Raw genomic sequence first — 26,276 nt, forward strand, 5'->3', positions numbered from 1 at the left:
AGGCCTCAGAAAGAAATCCACACTGTTGATACCTTGATCTTGCATTTCTAGCTTCCAGAACTGTGAGAAAATAAGTTTCTGTTGTTTAAACCACCCAATTTGTGCTATTTTGTTATGGCAGCCCTAGCAAACTAATACAATATGTTTGCCATATACAGCCTCATATCAATGTAGTTGATGTTTAAGTGAATTGGAGAAAACGAAAGACTGGCAGCAAGAATTAAAAAGAGTACCATCACTATTACATATCTGTAATCATATACAGTTTCCAAGATAAACATATGATCAAAAATAGGATATCAACTAATTTCAAAAGGTTTGTGTCTAAGCCACAATATTAATGCAACCATCTCCATCCAACATACAAACATATATAACTTGAAGCATATCTACCTTATTATCAATTTTTCAGGTCTAAGATATCCAGAACTAGTTTGATTGAAATTTGCCCTAGTTACTAAGTAAATACAAATACCATAAATGTGAAAAGGGCCAATACAACAATTTAACTCAATTAAGAAAATTCAAAATATATTATATGCACGTGTCAGTGTTCTGAAGTGGACACAGAATCTATAAGACTTCAAAACAAGGTCAAGGGTAGTGCTTAATGGGGAAAGAGAAATTCAGAAACTACTGGGGAAAAAAGATTTTTACTGAAGTAAATACGTCATCTATTTATGCCATCTCTCAATAAACTGCACTAAAATATTACAACAGGCTTATTTTGTTAATACCTCATGAGATACTTAGTAAAAATAAGATAATGGAAAATTCTGGCATTTAAAGTTCAACCATGTGTGTTATTCAAATTGACTTTCAACTAGTTAAAGTAATTTCTTCTACTCTTTCCTAGGTTTTAACCATTTGAACAGTTTTTCCTTAAGCCTTTCCAAAATTAATTTGCTTCTTCTTTCAAGCCAAGTATGGAAAATTCTAGCTCAAAACTAAAATTTTTCAAAAAGTTGAAAAATATACTGAGGCATGTTAAACAACTGTTTTCAGAATACAATCCGGCTTATAGTATCTACTGATATAAATGATATATCTAACAGTAAATAACCCAATAACCCCTCAGAAAGCATGTTACTTACATTAGTATTAAAGTAATGAATATTTAGATAATAATTATTTACAGTGACACTATTGAAGAGTCTCATTTTGGGGGGCTATATACAGAGTAAGAAAAACAACAAGGTTACGTAGGCTGAGGAAGATTGTCAAAAGCAAGTATGTTCTTATCCAGGGTCAACTTCACAAACCCTTTCACCCACTGAACTACTATAAAGGTTCTGGAAAGTTTTGTGGCATTATAAAAATTAAAACCTACACACACACACACACACACACACAATCCCTGCCCTAGAAGAGTTCCTAATAAAGTGAGGGAGATAAACATGTAAACCAATCCAGTGATACAATGAGCAAAGTAGAACACTGGAGAAGGCATCATTCTGGAAACCTCCAGAAAAGAAGAACTTAACCTGGAAAGAGCATCAAGGAAGATTATTTGTTAAAGTAGCTCTTAAAAAATGGCACTTCACTACCAAACTATCTTTCAGGACCCTCTTACCACCTACTTTCCATGTCTTCCAAAGTCACACAGTAAGCCTCCATCACGTCATGCAACAGGATTGCTCTTATTAATCATATTCTCAGATTGGAACTGAAAACACCCTGCTCTACCACTCTAACTTCCTGGTGGAGGGAGTTGGGTAGGAGTTCATGGAGGAGTGTAAGACAAAGTGGAGTTAAAGAGGACACTATAGTTGGAACTTAAGGAAGGAAGGAAGGAAGGAAGGAAGGAAGGAAGTTGCTTTTTTTCATTTCATAGGCCAACAGATGAATTGGTGGATTCCTTCTGCTTGGAAGGAGCCCCTTACCATTCATAGGACAGTGCTAGCAGTGACCATTATCTGTTATTGGCCCCTACATCCAGGGATATTTTAATAGTCTCAGTGTATCTGATGCAGAAGGGGAATGTTAAGCTATGCAGCTAAAGAAGCCGGGAGGACACACATCTTGCAGAGCCTTGTGTTTTACTTTGAAGACAACCGTAAGTTGCTGAAAGATTTTAAGCAGGAATGTGACAGTCTGATTTGTGTTTTAGATCAGTTTTGTGGCAAGGGATAGAATCAATTGGAAGAGGGAGAGACTGGAGACAAACAGACATGTTAAAAACTACTGCAGTAAGTCAAGAGGGAAATGATAATGGCCTAAACTAATCATAAGGGAAAGAGAAGAAGGAACATATATGGGAGACAGACTTGATGGCCAATTTGATGGGAGAAAAGAGATACAGGGGAAAAAGAAAAGGAAAAAAAAAAAACACAGTTGGGCTTATATTGTATTTTCAGATGTGGTTCAGGAAAAAAAATCCTTTTTTTACCCAAAGAGTTTCAACATCAGTTGTTCCAAAGTCAATTCTGAATTATTCATTTTACTCCCACTGATGTGAAGTGTGGGCAACTAATATTTGTTGACTTTTAGCAGTGTTAAAATATTTTACATATGTATACACATAAATATACACATATAAATCTACACATATATGAATGAATATATTTACTGGTCTGTGTATAAAATCTCATTTAATCTTCGTAACAATTCAATAGGGTAGATTGTTATTCTCATTCTACAAATTAAAAATGTTCAGGATCTCACAGGTAGTAAGTACTATAGTTCTTATCATTGTGGCAAGGAAAGTATTAAGTTTTAGAAAACATCACAGACTATTTTAGAGCATAATATAAATATATATTTAAAATTTCAAAATAGATACATTCATTTTATGTCCATTCAATTAACATGTGTCAAACATTACGTGTAGGACACAAAGCAATAAAGGTACAGTCCTTGCCTTCGTGACACTTTCAGTTACAAAAATAAGACATAAATATGGAAAGTGAAATGAATCAAAGCCACATGATTAAAATCATATGAATAAGAAAGGCAGTAATTACCAAAGAAAGGAGGAATTTATTTGAGCTGAAATCAATGGAGAAAGAATCAGAGAAGGGGCTGGTCCTGAGTTAGGCTTTGAATAAAAAATAACTAGAAAAGATGAGAGAAGTTCAAAATTACAATGCTTAGCGCACAGTAGATATTCAATAAATATTTGCTGATAGATGTTCAATAAATAATTTGATGAATAAATAAATGGTTGAGCCCAAAAGTAAGGATCAGAGAAATGAATGAACAAAATGTATTAATGAACTAGCCTGCAGCTGGACCCATTTCATATAGTATCAAGAAACATTCAGAAGATTAGAGTCTATTAAATACCTCAACTGCCAAGGTAAGAATCGGTTCATACCGTGTCCCTAAACATATGCACAAGTACCTCCTATCCTAAAAAAGCAACCAACTATCTAGACTCCAAAAATCCCTCTGAAACACTTCCCTTAGTGTTTAGAAAGGAGTCATTTATTTACTTTCTTTCTTCTTCTCATCTAAATTGCTGGAAACTAGTCTTCAATGATAATCTTAAATCCTTCTCCTACACTTTACTTCTCAATCCATAAACTTCCCTGGAAATAATGACCTCTGATTTGCCAAATTTGAACGAACACTGCTGTGTAACAGCTGATACTGTTAATGACTCCCTCCTTCTCTAACTACATCTACACTCTCTGACTTTTCTTATAACGTGCTCTCCTGGTTCTCCTCATGCCCGGTTCATGCTGACTTTATTACTTCTGCAATAGGCTGTTCTACCTTCCTTCACTCATTCCTTAGGTATTGGTATTCCTTGGAGTCTAATCCTTGGTGCTTGAATTTTCTCATGGATTTCTTTTATCTGAATGAACTTATCCAACCTCTTGGTCCAAGTACCATATATAAACTATTCGAAATCAGGGACTCCAGCCTAGACCTCTCACACTGCTTTTGGATGGCCACCCCACCCCCAACCCGCCAGCCATCTCTCCCATAGGAAGTTCAGTTTTCACATTTAATTTAATTCATCATCCTTCTTGCAAGACCCACTTCTACTCTTGGTATTTCGATTAATTTGGGTGACACCCAGTTACCTATGCTATAAATATGAAGTATCCTTGACTTCTCCCTCCCTTTCATTCTCTATGGCCAGTCAATGACAAACTTCGTTTAACCCCCAGGTTTTCATTTCTTACTATTGGAAAACCTACCAATCAGTCTCCCAGGCTCCAGTCCTCTGCTAAAGAAATGAATTCTCTGCTTAGCTTCCAGTGGCACTCATTACAGGTACACAATAAATATTCATCGGTTGTATTTAAATTGTAATAAATATTTACTGATTACATACTGTGTGTTAAGGACTGAAAAGTTCAAAAGTGAACAAGAAAGTATGTCTTGACATGGATGAATCGATCAATGGATGGATGGATGGATAAATGCCACTATGATCTCAACCCGGAGTTTTAGCCCTTCAATGGCTTTTCAGTTCCTCCAGCATAGAGAGTCTATAAATATTTCCTTGAACTGGTCTCCTCTTATGTCCTCCAACTACTCACTTATCATTTCTTGCCTTAAAGTTTACTTCAAACTGCTTAATGGTCCATGTATACCCTAATTCCATCTCTTGTTTTCCAGCCTCCATCAGGGCTGTTTTTTTTCTGCCAGGAATGTTGTTTGTGTATCCTTTCACCACAACGACTTCTTCAATTGCTTAGTTGCCCTTCATCCTTTAGGATTGGACTTCAGGGATCATCCTTCAGTGATCCTTAGGATCATCCTTCCCCCCCCAAGAAACCTTCCCTGACACCTTCCATCAATCTCAGATTTGAGTTCATTCCCTTTCCACTCACTTTTGTTAAAATTCTATGCATATCTCTATTACACAACATCTGTTTACATCCCATTCTCCCCAACTAGACTGTGAGCATCCTAAAGCCAGAATTATGTCTTACTCCATCTTTAAATTCCCAGTTTCTAGCATAGTGCCTTGCCCACTTAAGGCTGTTAACTGTTTAATGACTGAATATATGAAGCAATATTCTATTTAAGAAATTAACAAATTTCAAACACAGGAGACCACTCTTCCCATATCAAAAGCTTAAGGCTTATTAATAGAAGAAACAGATTGTAAGCAAATAATTATACAAATAAGGAACAAATTAGTTTTTTTGTATGAGGTTTAATGCAAATAATAATGGTGTTTTAGATCAGCTGCCAGTGATACCAAGGAAGGATAGAAAATGGAGGGCGAAAGAGAGGCCTAGAGTTTAAGAAATAAGGACCTGAAGGAGGCGGTTAAAGAATCTTTTGTCATATTTTTTCACACATCAAACCATTCTTTTCTAATGTTCCATAATCTATCTCTTCTGTAAATTTTGATTTTAAAAGCAAAAAAAGCCAAAAAAAATTCATATCCCCTTGGGTATTAAAAGTAAATAACATGAATTTCCTAAGTCTTAAAATGATTTCTGTTCACTAACAAGAACCCGCTATTATGATGTCATTAAAGCACCTGAGCACGGTCAAGGTGTCTACTAAAAAAGATGTCTTATATACAAACAAAAGATAAAAACAAAATCCTTCATCATAGTGACTGTTTCCAATCACTTTAGACTTTCTGAAATCCAAGCAAGTTGAACTTTGCTTTCAAACAGCAATAAGCTCAGCTATACTTCCTCTCTCATTTTAAGAGGTTAAATTTGTAACAAGTCTCCTAAATCATCTTGTGGAACACCAGACGTTCAGAACAATTGATACGGTATACTTAATAAAGGTGAAGGGGTTTCTAAATGCAGAAAATCTGTAAACCCTTCTTAGATTTGCTAAAATAGTATAATATGACATTAATATTTGAAATTTTTTATGAGAAATGCTAACATTGTATAACTCTGATAAAATAAGTAATGAATATAAATATTTCATATGAATTTTATTTGAGAAAGTAGAATTAATAAATTATCTCTTGTTTGACTATACAGCTATTTTAAAAGAAGATATTTTTAGGAGATTTTTAGTTCTTAACTGCTTTGTCATAGGCTAAATTTTTCAGTAAGAGACTTTTTTAAAATAAAAAACATTTTTTGTCTTCTTAATGTAGCACTGCAAATGAAAACTTTACCCTACTGGACTTCCCTGGTGGCGCAGTGGTTAAGAATCTGCATGCCAATGCAGGGGACACAGGTTCAATCCCTGGTCCGGGTAGATCCCACAGGCCACGGAGCAACTAAGCCCATGCGCCACAACTACTGAGCCTGCACTCTAGAGCCCGCAAGCCACAACTACTGAGTCTGCATGTCACAACCACTGAGTCTGCGTGCCACAACTACTGAAGCCCACACGCCTAGAGCCCATGCTCCGCAACAAGGGAAGCCACCACAATGAGAAGCACGCACACCACAACAAAGAGTAGCCCCCGCTCACCAGAGCTAGAGAAAGCCCGCGCGCACCAGCGGGCAACGCAGACCCAGCACAGCCAAAAATAAATAAATAAATAAATTTATTAATAAAACAAGCAACAACAAAAAAAACACAACTTTACCCTACTTAATTTAATTTAAAATAAATTTATTAATAAAATAAGCAACAACAACAAAAAAAACTTTACCCTACTTAATTTAATAGTTACCTAGTTGGCTAGTTTAGTAAGAGATTAATTTATAAACTCTTTAAGGAAACATCTTTCAAAGTGGGAAGATGCTTCTGCATATAAAAAATACAGCATTCTTTCTTCACCTCTTTGCCCATAAATCTAAGGAATTCTAGTACAAATGAAAATTCCTGGATTAATTATCTAAGAAATCTGAGTATCCCTGAAAAGGTGACAATAAATCAAACAAGTCTCCTTTTCCTTCTGTATTCCAGCATTACGACCAAGGCATCATTTAACTATTGCATAATAACTCATTTTAAGCTGCTCAAAGAGAATCACTAATTAAGGAACTGCTTCTATATGTACATCTATATCAGAGTACTATCTAAATCTTGCCTCTGTGTCTTATGAAGAAATGAATGGCACAGAGAAAAGCATCCAAAATGATGAAAGTATTAAAAAGTAGGGATCTGGAAGAGGGGCATTCATATAAGCCACTTAAGACCAGTTCAAATGCTCTCTTTTATTTTCCACTTTTAATATGAAGGTTTAGCAAATATTTCATTCTTTAAAAGCATCTCATTTTTTGACACCATTGATAGCCTTTCCACTTTTCTGTCTGTCAGGGCCTTTGATAGACATCCTTCCTCCTGGGGTGTATCCAGAGTCTGATCTACTGGTTGAGAACAGGAAGCTTCCTAAACCACTCTAACAATAAGCCTATGGAATATACATTTGGGATGACTCCTGGCCTAGAGATTTCTACTAGAATGGTAACTTTTAGACCTCTGGAAATTAAGAAATGTTATGAAATTTTCTCTCCACCCAAAAATGAAAAACAAATAATGCAAATGTCTTGAATGGTCAGAAGTACAGTGACCTAAAAATAGATAAATTCCTGAAATCCTTATCATTATATCACATTATAAATTTTCTAAATGGGCTGATACATTTAACAAGTAATAATGACATATTATACAATAATCTAACTTCTTTAGAAATGCATAGACTCATTCCATCTAACTTTTACAATCTCCTCATGAAGTGAGTAGGGCAGACATTACTGTAGCTACCTTAAAGATTGAAAAGCTAAGGCACAAAGAGGAAAATGACTTGCCCAAGGGAACAGAATAATACAAAATGGGATTGAGACTACCAAGGTCTTCTGACACCTTGCATAATTTTTTTTCTGCCAGAATTTATTAAATTGAGACAATTAATAGTTTCAGATTACAAGTCTCACTGATGCTTATTCAGAGCTTAACTCAGATAAGTCAATTTTTAAAGTTTTAAGCCTTCCATTAAGCAACTCAGAGAGCATCAGAATGTACAGACAATCTCTCAGGTGAAAAATGTTCAAAAAGAAACAAATAAATGGAAGTAAAATACCTTATACTGGTAATGGAACTGATTACACGAATAATTCATTTGGGGCAACTTTGTGTACACAAAAAAGTTTACTGTAGCATTGCCTAAAACTGTGAAGCATTGTAGACAAACTTAAATGTTCATTAGTGGGAAACATAAATAAAATATGGTGCATCCAGTTTAATGAAATATGATGCAGGTCTGAAAGTATGGAAGAAAGATGGCCATGACTTTTTGTTATATTTATTGGCAGAACATAGTCTATAAAATATTTACCCCCCCATACATTATATATTATGTACTACATATCACATATATATATCATAGCATATATTATACAGATACTCTCACATCCTGCATATTACATATTGATATCTAGATACAAATAGATGTATACACATATTTATTTATGAATACATAATATATTTATACCTGGAAAATATTTTTACCTATTTTTCCAGTATCTAGTTCTGGAAAAATAGGTACCAAATTGTTAACAGTAATCACCTCTGCAGAGTGGGATTATAGGAGGGCATGAGTGTAGGCAGATAACTTTTAGTTTCTGTTTCATATACTTCTACATTGTTTGAGGTTTGTGTAGTCAGCAAATGCTATCTTTAATATATTAGAAAAAATGTGAAGGGTTGGTATGAGCTGATTATATAAATAGGTTTAAATATGTTCTTTGAAAACAGAGCAAAAATAAATTATTAGTGAAAGAGTACTGTTTAAAAAGTTGTAGCTCTCCCTGCTTCTGCCCTTTGCACTGGCTGGAGTGGGGACACGGGAGCTGGAGAAGGTACCTAATGCCATGAGATAGAAGCCACGCTTTGTGGAAAGCAGTACAATAAATAAGAGAACAAGCCATGGACTTCATACCGCGGAGTTACCACAAGAGCAATGCTGTTGCATGAGTGAAAAATATTCTTTTTCCATGTTTAAGCTAGCATTATTTTGGCCTGTTACAGTATAGTTAAACCTAATAAAGTATCTGATTCACATGGTATTCCAACAGCATGACTTGTCCAGTTCTCATGGAAAACAGACATCTATCAATCATAGAGTTACAAGCAAGATATTATCTTAGCCTGTTTTATTAAATACTTTTTCTGCTTCCATACTTTCCTAACATTATGACTAAAGTTTGCCTTCTACTGGAGCTGTCTACAGTGAAGAGCACGTTTACTGGGCAATAGAGTTGTTCAGTATCATTAACAGTTACATCTATTCAAATAAAACAACATATTGCTCCTCTGGGCTTATACTTCAGTTTGATGACCTTAGTTAGTGTGAGTTTAATACTAAGATGAGATTCCATGTTTGCTGTGGCAACAAAAATATGAACCTAGAATTCTGAGGGTTAGGCTACAAATTCATAAGGTTACATCACATTTTGAGGTCTCTGGTCTGAAAACACCCTGTCACTAGCCAATTTGACACTTCTATGTTATCAAGAACGAGAATCATGTCAAAAAGAAAATACTGAGCTGAATGAGTTTATATTTTAATTGAATGGCATTTTAATGTTCTTAACTGTTAAAAAGCAAACAGGATGGATTAAAAGATTAGATATAGTTTTAGTCTAATGAAATCTGAGGAATTTATCAAAGAAAGGGCTTTTGCTCTTTTTGTTTGCTTGTATGTGTGTGTTTTGGTGGTGGTAGTGTGTGGGGTGGGGCGGGGGGAGAATGGATCAAACATTGGTTACTAATATAGCACAGTTATCACCTCACAGAGTTATACTGCTTAAAATTAATTATGTCTCTATGTTTTATAAACAATAAGGCACAATATAAGCTATCATTTTTATACTAAGTTATGACACTTTGTCACAATAAGGACATATACATCTCTCTTTTCTCAGTGATGAATACTGTATTGTAAGCTATTATAAACTCCATTTTTAGCAAAAAACAAAAACAAAAACAACACTATTTTATTGACCTAGAAACAGTTGTTCCATGAGAACTGGAGGGTGGCTGTCACCATATAATTGTGCAATGTTATATACTTTTTCTGCACTCAGTTCTCTTTACTTTTTAATCATTTCGTATTTTTATGTCACCAATCTGAGAATTTAAATGATTGGCTGTTTAGGTACAAAGTTCTTCTTTACAAAAATAAATATTTATAAAGCTCTAAACTAAGTCAGGTTTGCCCAACGTCATTGGTTTCTAAGATTTGGGGAGGGGAGGTAAGCGGAAGAGCTGGGCACAATAATTCTAACACACACAAACACAGAAGCCTGAAGATGTGATTATATCTTCTTTTCTCTGCTTATTTACAAAGAACCTACAGTATGTGATCCTGACAACACATGTTTCCTATTTTGTCAGTTCAATAAAAGCATACCATGTCAATGGTTTTTAGCTTGTGATTTGGTGATTGTTTCAGCGCTGACTGACCTGTATGTCAGCTGACACAGCTGACATAGTTAAATCAGAAATTAGCATGCAGTCTCCTAAAAATGCCAGACACATGGACCCTCTGCACCAGAGAGATATAATGAAACCCACATGATACCCCCATTAAACAATGAAACATGTGACATTAACTAAAAACAGGAACACATCAGCAAATGTGCCTGAGGAAGTTTATGGTATTTAACTCCTAAACATTAATTTTATCGTGGTATATGAGGAACTAATTAACTGAGAGTTTCCTTTTTTATTGGAAGCGGAAATACTGTTCAGAAAACTGATGAAGAGTAAGTACAGCATATTTTAAGTTTATTCAGCTTGGCTCATCGACTTCTATTTATTTAAGCTAATCTCAGAAGGCAATTAAATGTTTCAATCAGTAACTTTATATGGCTATTTTATTTAGCACATTTCTGAAAAATTAATCAATGTGTTAAAATGCAGAATGAGTACGTGAATGTATTTCTAGCTTCATATAGCCAAAACAATGACTAAATACATTTTCAAAAAAATCACATCATCTTTTCCAACATGATCTCTAATAGACAAGTGTAAAATGATAATAAAAAAGTTAAAAACTTGGTGATTATAATTAAAATAGTTAAGAGACAAATGTTTCCATCAGCACTAAAATACTTTTCTCTAAAAAACTGTATTTTCCTAGTCAGAGGAAGTCTCATTTAGGTGTGGCAGAATGAATTTGATCCTATATAGCATGAGTCCCCAACCCCCAGTCCGCGGAACCAGGCCGCACAGCAGGAGGTGAGCGAGCAAAGCTTCACCTGCCGCTCTCCATCGCTCGCATTTCAGTCTGAACCATCGCTGGCCTTACCACCTGAACCCCGCCGCTCGCCCACCGGTTGGTCCGTGGAAAAATTGTCTTCCGTGAAACCGGTCCCTGGTGCCAAAAAGGTTGGAGACCGCTGCTATATAGGACATGAAATGTAATTAATTGCTGGGTGTGGTTCTAATATAATCTTTTTTTTTCCTTTGGTGAGGGGAGACACAGGATGTATGTTTTGCTGGTATTATACTCAGTATCCATCATTTATAAGTAACTTAATAAGACAGACACGATGGTAGGTACTGCTTCATATAAAATCCTATTTAATCTCTGTAACAATTCAGTAAAATGAGTGTTATTAATCCCTTTTGTAGGTCAGGAAACTGAATCTCAACAACTTGCACAAGGACAATTAAAGTAGCAAAATGAGGCAAATCAATTGCTTATCTGAATATTATACATATCCCTGTAAGTGCAAGATAAATTTTGTTATAATATTCTGTTCCGTGGTTGTAACATGATAGATCAACAACCATAACTTCCAAGTAAAAAGGTTGTAACATTTAAAAAATGAATATATAATATACGAAGCCACAAGTTCCTAAATGTCTTGGATTCAGGCACCATCAGTGGCTCAATAATTCTTTCCTGACACTCCTAAGACTAAAGAAAGGTCCAACTGCTCCATTTTATTAAGTAATATGTTTCAAACAACTCAGGTAATTTATGTAGTGTCTGAGAGATGTCTCTGTATTTTCCTTGAAATTTTAAAATATCCTGTGTGCCCCTGTGAATTAGCTTCAGCACCCTGGTACCTTAGCACAGTTTGGGAACTACAGTCCATTAGTTTGGGAACTATAGCCCATCTCTAGGGAAAGATACTGTATCTGTAGCTATGTGACACATTCAATTTGACACTTTGGGCCAAACTATCAAGCCAACTCTTTTACAACTGTTTCCTACTATATACAGAAAATGGGTTATTTTATTGGATTTTGACTTCCTGTAGTTTTTTTAAATTTCCACATAAAATGTCTTCCTGTCAAAAATTTCTGAAGCATCTATTAGAATTACGTGGCTAGAAATTTTACACCCAAACAAAAAGGAGAGAGGCAGAGGACTATAGTCATTAGTAAAAAGAGAAGCACCTATTCCTTTCCTTTCTGCCTATAAAATATGTGCTCTGAAGGAACAGCACTTAACCTGAGTGGGGGGCTGGGGTGTAAGGAAGCTGCGTGTTGTGGAAAGAGAACTGAAAGTTGGGGTCAGAGAAATTGGTATTGACGAAACTCATGACCTTCAATCACCTTACCTCAAAGGTCCCTCTCACGTCTAAAATGTTGGGCTAGGGGCTTCCCTGGTGGCCCAGTGGTTAAGAATCCGCCTGCCAATGCAGGGGACACGGGTTTGATCCCTGGTCTGGGAAGATCCCACATGCCGCGGAGCAACTAAGCCCGTGTGCCACAACTACCGAGCCTGCGCTCTAGTGCCTGTGAACCACAACTACTGAAGCCCACACACCTAGAGCCCGTGCTTCGCAACAAGAGAAGCCATCACACACCACAATGAAGAGTAGCCCCTCCCCCCCGCTCACTGCAACTAGAGAAAGCCCGCATGCAGCAATGAAGATCCAACACAGCCAAAAATGAATAAATAAATACATTAAATAAATAAATCTATAAAAAAGAACTTGCTGTATAAAAATAAATAAATAAAATAAAATTTTTTTTTTAAATAAATAAAATGTTGGGCTAAAACCAGCATACATATTCAAATTCATTTTGAATTTTGGTAGATTTTTTTCTATGATGAGCCAGCACAAAACTCTTCCTGCCAACCTAAAACTGTTCTTCAGGTGTCAAAGATGTGTACATTTTATTTCAAAAATATCCACCTGGGACTTCCCTGGTGGCACAGTGGTTAAGAATCCACCTGCCAATGCAGGGGACACGGGTTCAATCCCTGGTCCGGGAAGATCCCACGTGCTGTGGAGCAGCTAAGCCCGTGCACTACAACTACTGAGCCTGTGCTCTAGAGCCCGTGCTTGGCAACAAGAGAATGAGAAGCCCGCGCACCACAACGAAGAGTAGCCCCTGCTCACCCCAACTAGAGGAAACCCACGCACAGCAACAAAGACCCAACGCAGCCTAAATAAATAAATAAAAATTAAAAAAAAAAATCTACCTGATACAAGCTTTGCAGTTCACAGGTTCAAGTCTTTGGCTAAGAGCTTAGGACTCCACTCAGATTTTCCAGCAGAAGCAAATGGACTGTGTCCTTGGACTCTTCAACCATCCGGAGTATACGTGAACCAACTCATTTGTACATACATTCAGTTTATAATTCAGAATTGGAACTAGCATTTATTTATTTATTTTTAATTTTGGCCTAGCCATGTGGCTTGCGGGATCTCAGTTCCCTAACCAGGGATTGATCCCGGGCCACAGCAGTGAAAGTACCAAATCCTAACCACTAGACCACCAGGGAACTCCCAGGATTTTAGTTATTTAGTTTTTCAAATTTATTTCAAGGACTTCAATGATTGTTTTCTGATTAAAATGAGCTAGTACCCATAAACATAATTTAAAATTTGGATTTTTAATTACTACAATATAAAATCTGGGGTGTGTTTAACATGTAGCAACTGAATTGACAATTTTCACAGAACTGGTAAGTTAAAAATACAGATTACTTCATTATTTTTTTTCCCTGAATGTTAAACCAGTGTTTTTACATAACTTTTTTCAAGTTATTATACATATTTAAAGCACTCCATTTAATAATACACCATTATTTTTACCTCCTTAGAAGTCTGGAAGTATTTTTAGACTTTAAAAAAGAAGTAAGAAAGGCAATAACTAGATATAGATTCATGAAGAAGTGTGGTTTCATGCTTGATTTCACTAACAGCAAACACCAAAACAGAACTGAAATTCTGATAATATATCAATGTTTGTAAAGTGACCTACATATTCATAGATAAGAGTGGACTACAACATTCTCTAAAGCTTCCTTTCTATCTAGCCAGTTTGCTCTGAAGTCTCTGGCTGTGCTATTAATTTATTCTTATATTGTTTAATGACACGCTTTCTAGCAGTTAAGAGAAATTCCAGCAACTACATTCTGTAGGTGTCCATTCCACACCGTGTTTCTACCATCATATTTCTTAAAGGGAAAATACCTTTATTTCCAACTAGAAGTTTCTTTTTTGGAAAAGAAGCTTGATGATGTTTGATGATGATGGTTAGGTTACCCAACTGGTGTTTTTATTTTTTCCCCATTGATAACATTTTAACTTTCATGTGTAGTTTCAAAGATTTTAATTTTATTTATCAAAACACATAGTCTAAACAGAAAAATTTATCATCAATACTCTCTTGAATGGATTGATGAAAAGCATTTGAGAGTATTTGATACCAAAAAATAGTATACCTTTCATATTTACTTGAAACTCAAATCAAGATGGATTAGTCAGTGTCGCTTTCATTGAGAACTCCGTGATATTACTCAAATTAAAACAAATGACAGCCAGAGCAGTGACCTATGATTGACAATTATGGGGGGAATAAAATAGCAAGTCCCACTGAAGAGAGAAGACGGCAAGATTTCTTTCCCTACCTCGATTCCTTTCCTGCAACATGATTATGGAGGAAATAAGTAGCCTGGAGTATGTATCGCTCCCACCCAGCTCCTCATTCAAACTGACAGTGTGAGAGTGTCAACAAGGGTGGCACTCTCTTTTACTACTGGCTTTTTCTTCGTTTTAGAGTTTGGCATGATGCTTCTTTCAAGCTTTCCAGCAGCTGTAGAAGGCTTTATTCTATTTTACTTCCAGGATACAAAAGAAGTGGTATCACTTATAACTTTAAGCACTGAAGGTATGAATATCAAATGGTTAATATATTAACAACTTTAGGAAGGGAAAGATTTCTCCACGCCACGTTACGTTAACACTGAACAAATTTGCTATGCCAGCTCTGTCAAATGGGAGTGAGGCAGAGGTGTTCTTGACCTTTTCCAGCCCCCCAGTTATGCTATTGTTCATACTCAATGTGATTTTCTCTTCAGCACAATATTCGCTAATGGGACTTATGTCTACAGTTGCTTAAAAAATTTCTTTTTCAAAACCAGAACTAGTCTATATGTACATATTGCAGGTGCAGTCTGAGGCAACTGATGATTTTTAAAAGTGTCATTTTTTTTTTCATTTTAGTAACCAAGGCTATGAAAAACATATTGGCAACATACATTTAATGTGAATAGTAATTCCTTAGGTAAAGGGAAACAAAAAAATCTTTTGTAATTAAAAACTCAGAAATCAATGTAGCAATAGAATTTTAAATTCTCTTCTTAAAATTTAAATTATTTTTAGAATTTAAATATTTAGGATATAAATATAGTCCTTAGTTATACAAAGAAGTTGGTGTTTCTGGATGAATCAATCTACAAAGACAGTATTATGCAACAAATAATATTAAATAAATACATTAAGGATCCAGAGTGAGAACACCATCTTAAAACACAGGAAACCTAAGTCAAGAGAAAGATGTGCAAAAGCCATGTTTAAAACTGCAAAGAGCAAAGTGCTTACAAGTATGAATTTTTATACTCCTCAGTTCAGTTCACTTTTACCTAGACCCCATGGTTGCAATCTACTCACTCACATGGCTTTAAAGTATTACATCCCATTTCTTCACTGCTGTATAAAGAAAGTTTAAAATCTAGGAATAAATGTTAAATATGAAAATTCAAAACATCATTTAACAGGAAGCAGATCTGATTCCTAGTAATGTTCAGAAGAATTTCTCAAATGCAATAAGTGTTGGAGCATAGCAAGATGCTAATGTGACAATTTATTAACATAAAATGAACCAAAGTCTACTGGTATTTACAAAATAATATTCTATATAAATATCTAAAATGATAATACTTTGCTAATTGTTTTCAATGGTATTCTACTTTGATCAATGAAAATATTTCAATTATTAGATTGTTTCCAAAACTCACAGTGTACAATTTTGATTTTCCTTAAAAAAGTCATAAAATCACAGGCAAGTAAAGTTGATAAGCAATATAAACAGTTATCTCAATATAACCCATCACTTAGTGTAAAAATGCCCTTGTGTTGTTTGTAATGAATGTTCAATCATTTATTCATTCATTCAACAAATAGTTGAAATTGTACTAAAAGTGTAGATATAACAATACGTGAGACAGAATGAGCACTGGCCCTCATAGAGTTTACAATTAAAGTGAAAGGAAATACACAGGACCCAAAGGAACCTGGAGAAAGGGATCTAACTAGATTAGGCCAGCTTTCCCTGTCTGAGCTGCAAGAGGTTCAGAAAACCAAGGAGAGTGAACACAGACAATTCAAGTCCAAAGTCAAGAAAGAGTATGGTTCAGTCTAAGAACTAAAAGAAGCCTAATGAGAAATTAGGCTGTAAATGTAGGGAGGAGACGGATAATGGAAGGCCAACTGATTCACATTAGGAAACTTGGATTTATCTTAAAGGGCAATGGAAAGCTATTAAAATGCCTATTCCTGTCTTACCTACATAAAAATAAATTGAACCCGAAAATTATATTCATAATTTAAGAATACACTGGAAATGAAAGTTATGAAACAAAATTATAAAAAGCAAATATTGGCTTCAGACGCATAGAAATAATCTAAGCTCTTGAATACAACATAAATCCTTTTCTACACTTTCTGTGTGTTTCCTCTTTAAAATAAAAATGCTATATGGGTGATCTCATTTCTTGGTGTGGCAGGAATATTAAATTGCCTAAAGCCATGCCCTCCACGCACGCCCAAGTGAAAAATCAGTGGTACTTACTACATCCAGCCTTATAGCTGAAGCCTGGAGGAAGGAGGAATCCTTGCTGGGCAGCTGCAGCCAGTGTCCGTTGATCGGGAGGGAATACAGGAATCATTAATGGCGGCAGTTGACCTTGAACCTGCTGAACGTATTAGAGTGAATCAAAGAGAAGAAGTTTTGATATTCCATGCTTCCCATCCTCCCACCCTTGTGATATAAGAAAAAATTATTCAATTCAATATACTGGCATAGAAGCCTGCTAGAACCCTGGATGTGAGGCTATGTCTTAGGACTACTTTAGACAGGAGAATCAGAATACTGAAAACTTTAACTGGAAGGTGTTATCAAGTTCACTTTCTACCCTGGTGAATAATTTCCCTACATGACGATATCCTTTACAGTGATGAAGCATCAATACTTCACACTACAAGTCTTTTCTTACTGCATTAATATAATGATTAAAAAAGTATCCCTTAGGTTGAACTAAAATCTCCTTCTGTAAATCCCACCTGTTAGGACTAATTCTACCTTCTAAAACAAAATTAAACTGGCACCATTTTATATATGAACAGCTCTTCATTACTTGAAGATAATTCTCATGTTCATGCATAATACTAAGGTGTTTTTTTTTTTAGTTCTTGAATAAAAGAGCTGAAAGAAAGCTTAGAGAGTAATAAAGACTTTCCCCATTCTTTATAGAAGAGGTAACTGAGGCCGAAAGAAAACTGACTTGCCTGTGGCCATGGAATGGGGGAGTCAAAACTATGTCTATGATCTAGTCCCTTGGATCTTTTGAATTCATCTATCCTATTTGAGGCAATTGAACCACTCGTCAAACCACACGGCCTCTCTTTTGGTTGCCATCTTTAGAATACACCTTAATTTTCTGGTGTCACTCTCAGGATGTAGGGTTCACATCAGTAAATAAATAATCTAATACAATGGAATCACTATTTTCTTTTAATTGAACAGTAATTTCTAGAAATATAAACTAATGCAGTCATTTCTGCAACTTTGTCACATTGTTACTAATGCAGAGGTTGTCATTTACTAAAATGCCTAGGATTTTTTTCCAAATATTTAAGCAAGATTTCTCTGGTGGACATGGTTATTGGTTAGTGTTTGTCAGAGGACATACGAATGAGAATTTAGGATCCTGCCAAAGATCACATCTGACACTTTATTTTCCTTTACTATTTCTTCCTCACATTAAGTCAGTTATTTGGAAAATAAACAAATAAATATTTCATGAACACATACTGTGTATAAGAAAATGAGCTAGGTAGTACAGACATAATAGTAAACAAAACAAACAAGATCTTATGCCCATGGAGCTTACATTACAGTGGCGATAATGGTTAAAAGTAAAACAAACACATGTACAAACAAACAAACAAACAAACAAACAATTCAGTCGCTAACCTTAACAGCAACTCTGAAATATCTCCGGACTTGTTTTCCCTTTCTCTCACTGGCATTCACATTCTTAGACACATGATTCTGATAATTCTCATAATTTCTCATTTTAAAGGTCCACCTTCACTTTCTCCACCGTTTCATCTTTCATAGTAAACCTCTGAGGTATTTCTGAGATTTTGGTGTGTGCGTGTGTGTGCATGCGTGCGCACGCGCACGTGTTGAGGGGGCAGAGGAGGGGATGAGAGAGAGAGAGAAGGAGGAAGGGTGAGGGGAGAGAAAGAGAGACAGAGAGACAGCCAGACAGCCAGCCAGGCAAACAGAGAAACAAGCACTGTAAGAATGAGGAATCTGTTTTCAGAAATGACTCCAAATTGCAAAGTATTTCTCTTAACCAAAAGGATTTTAAACCTATCACTGCCACCAGAGTGAAAGTAAAAGTGAACAACACAACCAGGAAAACAAAAAGAGAATGTTTTAAGGTTAGAACTGAAGGTTAAAAAACTTATATCACTACAGCCCACATTTTCTGAACATACTGGAGAAAAGATAAACTTTATGTAGACACCAATGGAAAACAACTGACTGAAGTCTCAAAAATTAGAAAGTGCATATCGAGCAAGTATGTAGGAAGAAGTGGCCTGAAACAAGAGGGAGATGTTTGAAGGCAAAACAGCACGGGCGCTAGTTCTGTGTAAGAAGAGGACGCTGACCAGAATAACAAGCAAAGCAAGAAACAACAAACTAGCCACGCTGGCTAAGGGTTATCACTAGCTACTATGTATCCTTTACATTTCATCGTAAGTTATTATATTTTATATAGTGCATCTCCTCCTTTCTAAGACACCATTGGTTATACAATGTGTAAGATGGTTATAAATTTAATAAGAGCACTTTAGAGGGAAGAAGAAAGGAATTTCAAATGAAACACATACAAGGGTTGTAAGAGTCATCCAAACTTCAGAGACCTTAAAATTTGGGAAAAATAACTTCTACAATTGCAGAAACAATAGCTTCTTATTTTAGTGCAGTAGTTCTTAAACTTGAAGCTATATTTTAGAATCACCTGGCAAGCTCTGAAAAACTCTCAATGCCCAGACTGTTTCCTAGACAACGGGGGTGAATTAAATCTGAATCAACAGGGGTGGGACCCAGCCATCAGCATTTTTTAACGTTCCCCTGATGATTCCAATGTGCATCCAGGTTTGAGAAGAGCTGTCTTAAAGAATGCTGAAGTCACTGTCAACAAATCTTTTTGTCTTCTTCATATTTTGCCTTGAGTTACAAAGGACTTTCAGGTATATAAGTAGTTGAAGGGAGACTCTGCCTATTACAGGTCTGGTGCTCACAGGACATTAAACTATATTCCTCATAGAGTTCCTTCTAAATGAGTCTTGTATCTGTATTTCACCTGCTCCTCTTCTGAAAAGCTTTTGATGGTTGCTTTTACTTAGAGAATAATGACCCAATCCCTTCACATGGTATTCAGGATTCTTCACAATTTGTTCCTAGTTCATCTTTCCAGGTATTTCTGCTGCCCTCCTTCAGATATTCTGTACTTCTGCCTCAATGGGTCATGAAGGGTTCCTTGCATACTAGGTGTTTTTCCACGCTCGAACAGGCTCAAAAGTATCTTCTCCTCTGTTTTTAGTAATTTCTCTTTTTCTTTTCTTCTTGGCGAAATTCTACTTATTTTTCAAAGGCTTCTGAGACCCACATAATGTCTTGGCCTGTGAAGCACTTCTTTCTTATGGTGCCAATTTTCAGGCAGAAAGAACTGTTACTTCTTTGACCTCATAAAGCTAACACAATACTTACTGTATTGAATAATAGTTACTTGTATAAGTTGAGCCTCCCTTATGACCTATGAACTTATTTAGGAAAGAGGCTGTAACTTATTTATTATTGTAACTCTAGAGCTTACAGCAGCAGCTGAAATTATTATATGAATTGATAATTCATAAATAAAGAAGAACAATGTATTATATAGTCCTGTCTGTAATTATGTCTTTGTGCCCCACCTCCAAATGTCCACAAAAGGCCTGTGGAAAACGAAGTTCTTTAACGACCAGGAAGGAATTCAATTTCACTGGAGAAAAATGGCAGCATGAAATACCAGCTGCTTTGTGCTCCTATTCTTAATGTATAGATAAAAGGTCATATACATCATGATAAATCCATGATTCTTAGAATTATGCATGCATGAAGAAATAGAAAAGTAATACAGAAATACTGGAAATTTATTACATACTTCTGTAATGGACAGATATGCCTGCCTATCATGTTCTAATAACATGATGTTTTAATTATAAAAGCTTTGCTTTTACAGTACTCTATCATTACTATTTTCTTTTTTCAAACATTTTCCAGCTTTATTTACATTTATTTTTCCACGATAATTTTAGGACATGGAATTTCTCTTTGAATTCATTAACCTAATGGCTTGATGGCCAATAACAGGTTATATCTTTTATTCAAATCTTCTTTTGCTTCATATACTTATTGTAGTTTTCTTGGTAATTTTATTTGTAAGGTTTTTAAAAAATACTTTTCTTGCTGTCGTAAAGTTAATGTGTTCTTGTTATATTATTTAACTGGTTGTTGCAGGTACATAAGTCTATCTACTTGTGTGTGACAGCTTTTACCCAGGTAATTCATTCATACTCTAATAATTTATAATAATTTTTCAGGTAAAAAATTTAGTATTTTAAGAATAAATTGCAATAAATTCTGGGGCTTTAAAAAATCTGTGTATTTTATTATGATTATTAAAAAACATTTTGCTTTAGTTATTTAAAAAAATTTTTTTTTAATTTATTTTTGGCTGAATTAGGTCTTTGTTGCTGCACGCAGGTTTTCTTTACTTGCGTTGAGCAGGGACTACTCTTCGTTGCAGTGCATGGGCTTCTTATTGTGGTGGCTTCTCTTGTTGCGGAGCACAGGCTCTAGACACATGGGCTTCAGTAGTTGTGGCATGGGCTCGGTAGTTGTGGCACGCAGGCTCTACAGCACAGGCTCAGTAGCAGTGGCACATGGGCTTGGTTACTCCGCAGAATGTGGGATCTTCACGGACCAGGGCTTGAACCCATGTCCCCCACATTGGCAGGTGGATTCTTAACCACTGCGCCACCAGGGAAGCCCCTGCTTTAATACTGTAACTTGTTTTAGTGTCTGAATTTTCCAAGATCCACAAATGTAGAATTACACTTTTAAGGCTGAGGGAGCCTAGAGATTATCTGGCATAACACAATCATTGTGCTGATAAAGAAATGAGACTTAGCTTGGCCGTATAAATTGTTCAAGATCCCACATTTAGCTAAGAGCAAAGTTAACATTGAAACTACATCTCCTAACAATCTAGTACTCTTTTCCAACACTTGGGAAAAATTGGGGGTGGGGAGCACGAGGAATTACAAGGGAGAGGAAGAACTAAAATGAAAAATAAGCCTAATTTCATAGTCCCAATGATGTGTTTATTTTAGAATAGCATAGGAAAAATTACAGAGCATTGTAGTAATATTCAGAATAAAGTAAACAGTAAAATATATACAAAATGTGTGGTTAATTCATCTATGCAACTAAAAACACATTTCAAAAACAGTTGATCCTCATTATTTGCAGATTCTGTATTTGCCAATTTGCCTACTCAATAAGATTTACTTGTATTCTTCCCAAATTTACTTGTACTAGAGCTTTTGTGGTCACTCACAGACCTGTGCAAAGTAGCAAGAAATTTTGGTGATTTTTGCTGTTTAAAATGCACATAGAATCAATAATAAATATTAATAAGGTGTCTTTAAACAGAAACACACATAAAACAAGGCTATGTATTGATCAGTTGATGAAAATAGTGTGACCAAAGCTCTCAGGAACCTAACTTTGTGTTTCGTCCAGGAGCAAAATCGTTCAGTATTTGATAATTCAGTGTTCATGGCAACTTTATAGGACATAACTAGCACAAATAATGAGCACCAACTGTATTACTGCTGTATCTTAAGTAATTTTTAGTTCCTTGATGCTGAAAATTAGCCCACCTTTGGGAGAAAAGGACATATCACATCAAAACAGTATAATGTTTCCTGGATAAATTCTAAAACAAATTTGTTATAATGTTATATTTCATTCTCATATTTGCCAGTGTTGACCATTTCCAAATCCTATTCACTGTTAACTTCACTTATTTTCTTTTACCTAATGGATGAATTCCCTTAAAGCTCCTAATTAAGGTTTAAAATGTGTGACATTTGTAATTAAGTTTCAACAAAATACTTTTGTCACAAAATTTTGGTCTTTTTAATGGGGGCATGTTATTCACAAGTTTGAATAACTCACAACAAATTTAAGATGCTACTTCCTACACTTTTTAAACTTTAAGATAGAATATTATGTTTTAACACTTTTTATAATTCTACCACATAGATAGTACATGTAATCTTGCCCTCTAAAATTTTATGAATCCAACACAATTATCCAACACACATTATCACACTTGTAAAAGAACAAGTAAATACTTATCAATTATTCATAGTTAAATATTTTATATTTTATGTAAATATTCTATTCAAAACCCTTCAGTGGTTCCCTGAAACTATTTAATATATCAAGTAGATATTTAAGATTATTAATTTAGCTTCCAGTCCCATGGGTCTGTTTATTATTCATTCAATCAACATTTTTACTAACTAGAATGTATACTTTTTTGGTAACCAGGAATACAAAGATGAATTCACATACAATGCCTGCTCTCCAGAAGCTCTAAGTCTGGTCGGACAAATGGATAGATAATTAGAATACACTGCCATTAGTTCAACAATAGACACTTGTATGGGATACTATGGAAGCACAAACGAGAGACTCCTAACACAGCCAGAAGAAGTCAAGGCAGGTCTCACAGAGATAGGTCCAGCAGGTGTAGGGTCTGAATGGATAAGTAGGAGTTAGCCAGGCAAAGAGGTGGGAGTGTGAAAAAAGAATTCCAAGCAGATGGGAGAAAAAATGAGCAAATTATCAGGGACAAGAAAAAAATATCATGTGAGGGGGAAACCACCAAGCAGTGTAGAACAGCAAAAAATGTAAGTGAGAACCAGTGTTAGAAAGTCTGCCTGAATCAGTCTGTGTTTCACTGTAAGACACTTGAGATTCCCCCTGTAGGCTCTGGGGACCATTTAAGTAGGTTAGGTGGTATACTCTGGTGGGCATAGGGAGAAAAGATTTGAGAGGCAAAGCGTGGAGACTAGGTACATGTTGATGTTGGGGGAGGCTATAAATGTGTGGGTATATGAGAAATCTCTGTACCTAAAAAAAAAAAGAAATTTTTACGTAAGAAAAGGAGAAGAGGACAGAGTCACGATAACTTTCAGGTGTCTAGTTTATATAACTATTTATACTGGTATGAAACAACAACAAAAAAACATACAGGGGTAGTGACAGATTTCATGGAAGGATATGAATATGGTTCTGAACACATGTGTTTGAGGTACCTAAATAATGTTCCATGGGAGATACCTTACTAGCAGACTGATACTGCAGCCTAAAGCTAGTGAAGAGATTTTTAGAGGCTATGGTTTGGGGGATCACTTGTTGATGAGAGTGAACTAGATAATCTAAAGAGGGTTTGAAGGATAAAGAGAAGACAGCTTACAATCATCTGGGTCGCAAAAATAATTCAACAAAGGGCAGAGGAAGAGGGGTCTTAAGAGCGGAGAGGTAAGATAAGAATAAAGAAAATCTTGAGTACAGTATCACAAAAACCAATGGAATATCAAGGTTGAGGTAGTGCCTAATAGTGAAAAGTGTAGCAGAAAGAGTATTTTAGAGACAAAAATAATATCTTCTGGAATAGTTTATTAGAAGATGGTGATGAATCTAACAGCAACAAATCCACTAGAATGGATATTCTGAAAGGTTGAGCATATTCCAAAAGGTTGAGCACTGAATGACAGGCAAGAAAAAGGGGATGGCAAATGTAGAAGATTCTTCAGAGAAGGCTGGGTGAGGCATTAGGAGAGACATTTGATGGCAGCTGCGTAGGGATGCACAGATTTTATTTAAGTAGCAGAGTTTTAGGTAGCAGCACATTTACTGGCTGGAAGGAGCAAATGGAAATTGAGAATTTGAAATGTAGGAAAGAGCAATTAACTGGTGGACCAAAATTGCAGAGGAGGCTGAAAGGCAAGGCGGAGGTGTGGGGATTCGCTTCGACTGGGAATGGCATCTCATTCTCTGGGACCTGACGAATGAAGCTATACAAGTGGCTATAAGCCGATAATGTTCTACCGGTAAGGAAATGAGAAGGTAAGGAAAATCAGTTCCGATGGAAGAAGTTTTCTCAATGTTGAAGGTAAAATCATATGCTGAAAATGAGAGATGCTGGGATTGAGTAAGGGAGTTCAGCAAAGGTACGTAAGTTTTGGATGGTTACTGTGAGAAATGAAAAAGAAAGTAACCACAGATGATTAAAAGGGGTGATGGAAAAGTCTAAGGCCTGAGAAGAGACCACATGAATTATGATGCTGTCAGTCTTCCCTTTTCTGTGATTTTTCTGAGTTTCTGGTCACAGATTGGGGAAAGTCAGGGAATTAGGGGGGCTTCAGCAAGGATAGGTTATGAGGAAATCAAAGTTGCTTTTGAACGACAATGGGCTTTAGACTTTACCCCAGGAAGAGAGGTCTGGAAGGCATTACTTGACTGGGAAAAATACAGGAATTGGAAAAGTAGAGGGACTACTCCGTGATACCAAGGAGCAGTTTGTGTGACAGCTCAAAAAACAGGAAGTTATGGTAGAAGACCTGTTCAAACTACATACACAAATCTTAAAATGAAAGGCAGCTATATGATTTAAGTCAGCACGATTACAAATAAAATGTAAAATCTGAAACTTTTCAAATGTTCCTCAAGAATTGAGTCCGATGAGTACCATAGTATTCAAGCACACATGGTATTTAGGGATCAATTCACCTCCAACTGAAATTCAGCCACCTTTGGTGGGAAGCATAGAAGCTGTTTAGAAGCACACAGAGACACTACACAGCAGTTTTTGAGAAAATGGAAAATATAATATTCCAAATGAGATTACAAGAGGGGTTTAGGTAGGCAGGATATAATTACCCAAACTGGAGTAACCAGGATTACAAAGCTGACTTTCCACCATTAGCAAGAAGAGGCATGGGATCGTCAATGACCACTAATAGTCCGTGTTTTCTCATTTCACATAATAGAAAGTCGATTTGTAAGCTTATCCTACCCAATGCAATGGTATTTAGAAAATGAAAAAAAAAAAAAAACCCTACACTAAAATTTAGAATAAAGGAGCCAATTTATCTTCCAATTAATCTACTTGGAAGACTAAAGACAATCTCATTGAGTGATACAGAAACATAAAAACACTGCTCAAATTGCAATCCCTGCCTCTCACTTGCCAACAGTCACACTGAAGTTGTATCACCTCTAATTTCATTTGATTCAAGACAAAGACAAAGTAGTCATATTCTTTTAGAACAAAAATGAACAGCCATGTGGATTTTTTTACATAGTAGTCTTCTTCGGCAAAAAGCCACAGAACTTTTTTTAAAAATCGTTTCCAAGGATGAAAATGACTTTGCCAAGCAAAGTGGCTTCAAAACAGGCCTCAAAAATACTAATAGAAAGACAGATGGTTCTACTAAGAGCTTGGCTGCCAAAAAAAAAAAAAAGTAGAAAAAAAAAGAGTGATGCTATTGAAGCTGACTGCAAAGTTATCTGATGACTACAAATACTTTTGTCCCAATGCAAGTGCTAACTCTGCCTCTAGGGCTGATACAGCCAAAATACTGACTTCCCCACATCCGATCCCCCTATATCCCCACCCCTCCTAAATAAAACCTGTCAGTGCCAAGCCCCACAAAACAGCGCAAGCATGCGCTTGATTCTGACTGACTGTTCTGCAGAAGCAAAATATTGCA

The 26,276-nt window shown here is 35.8% G+C and overlaps 1 protein-coding gene across 16 annotated transcripts in view; it reads right to left on the reverse strand.

Annotated features, from left to right (window-relative positions):
- Positions 1–26,276, reverse strand: part of SOX5 (SRY-box transcription factor 5) — a 994,587-nt gene that overhangs the window by 118,765 nt on the left and 849,546 nt on the right. For 13 of the 16 annotated variants that reach the window (XM_082849629.1, XM_082849640.1, XM_082849630.1 and 10 more), the window contains one exon: positions 16,939–17,062. In XM_082849629.1, the coding sequence (XP_082705755.1) occupies positions 16,939–17,062 (124 nt within the window). The remainder of the gene's footprint in view (positions 1–16,938; positions 17,063–26,276) is intronic. The other 3 variants (XM_082849634.1, XM_082849639.1, XM_082849636.1) reach the window with 1 other exon arrangement.

This window comes from Leucopleurus acutus (genome assembly GCF_964270905.1).
Source record: "Leucopleurus acutus genome assembly, chromosome: 11".
Lineage (NCBI taxonomy): Eukaryota > Metazoa > Chordata > Mammalia > Artiodactyla > Delphinidae > Leucopleurus > Leucopleurus acutus.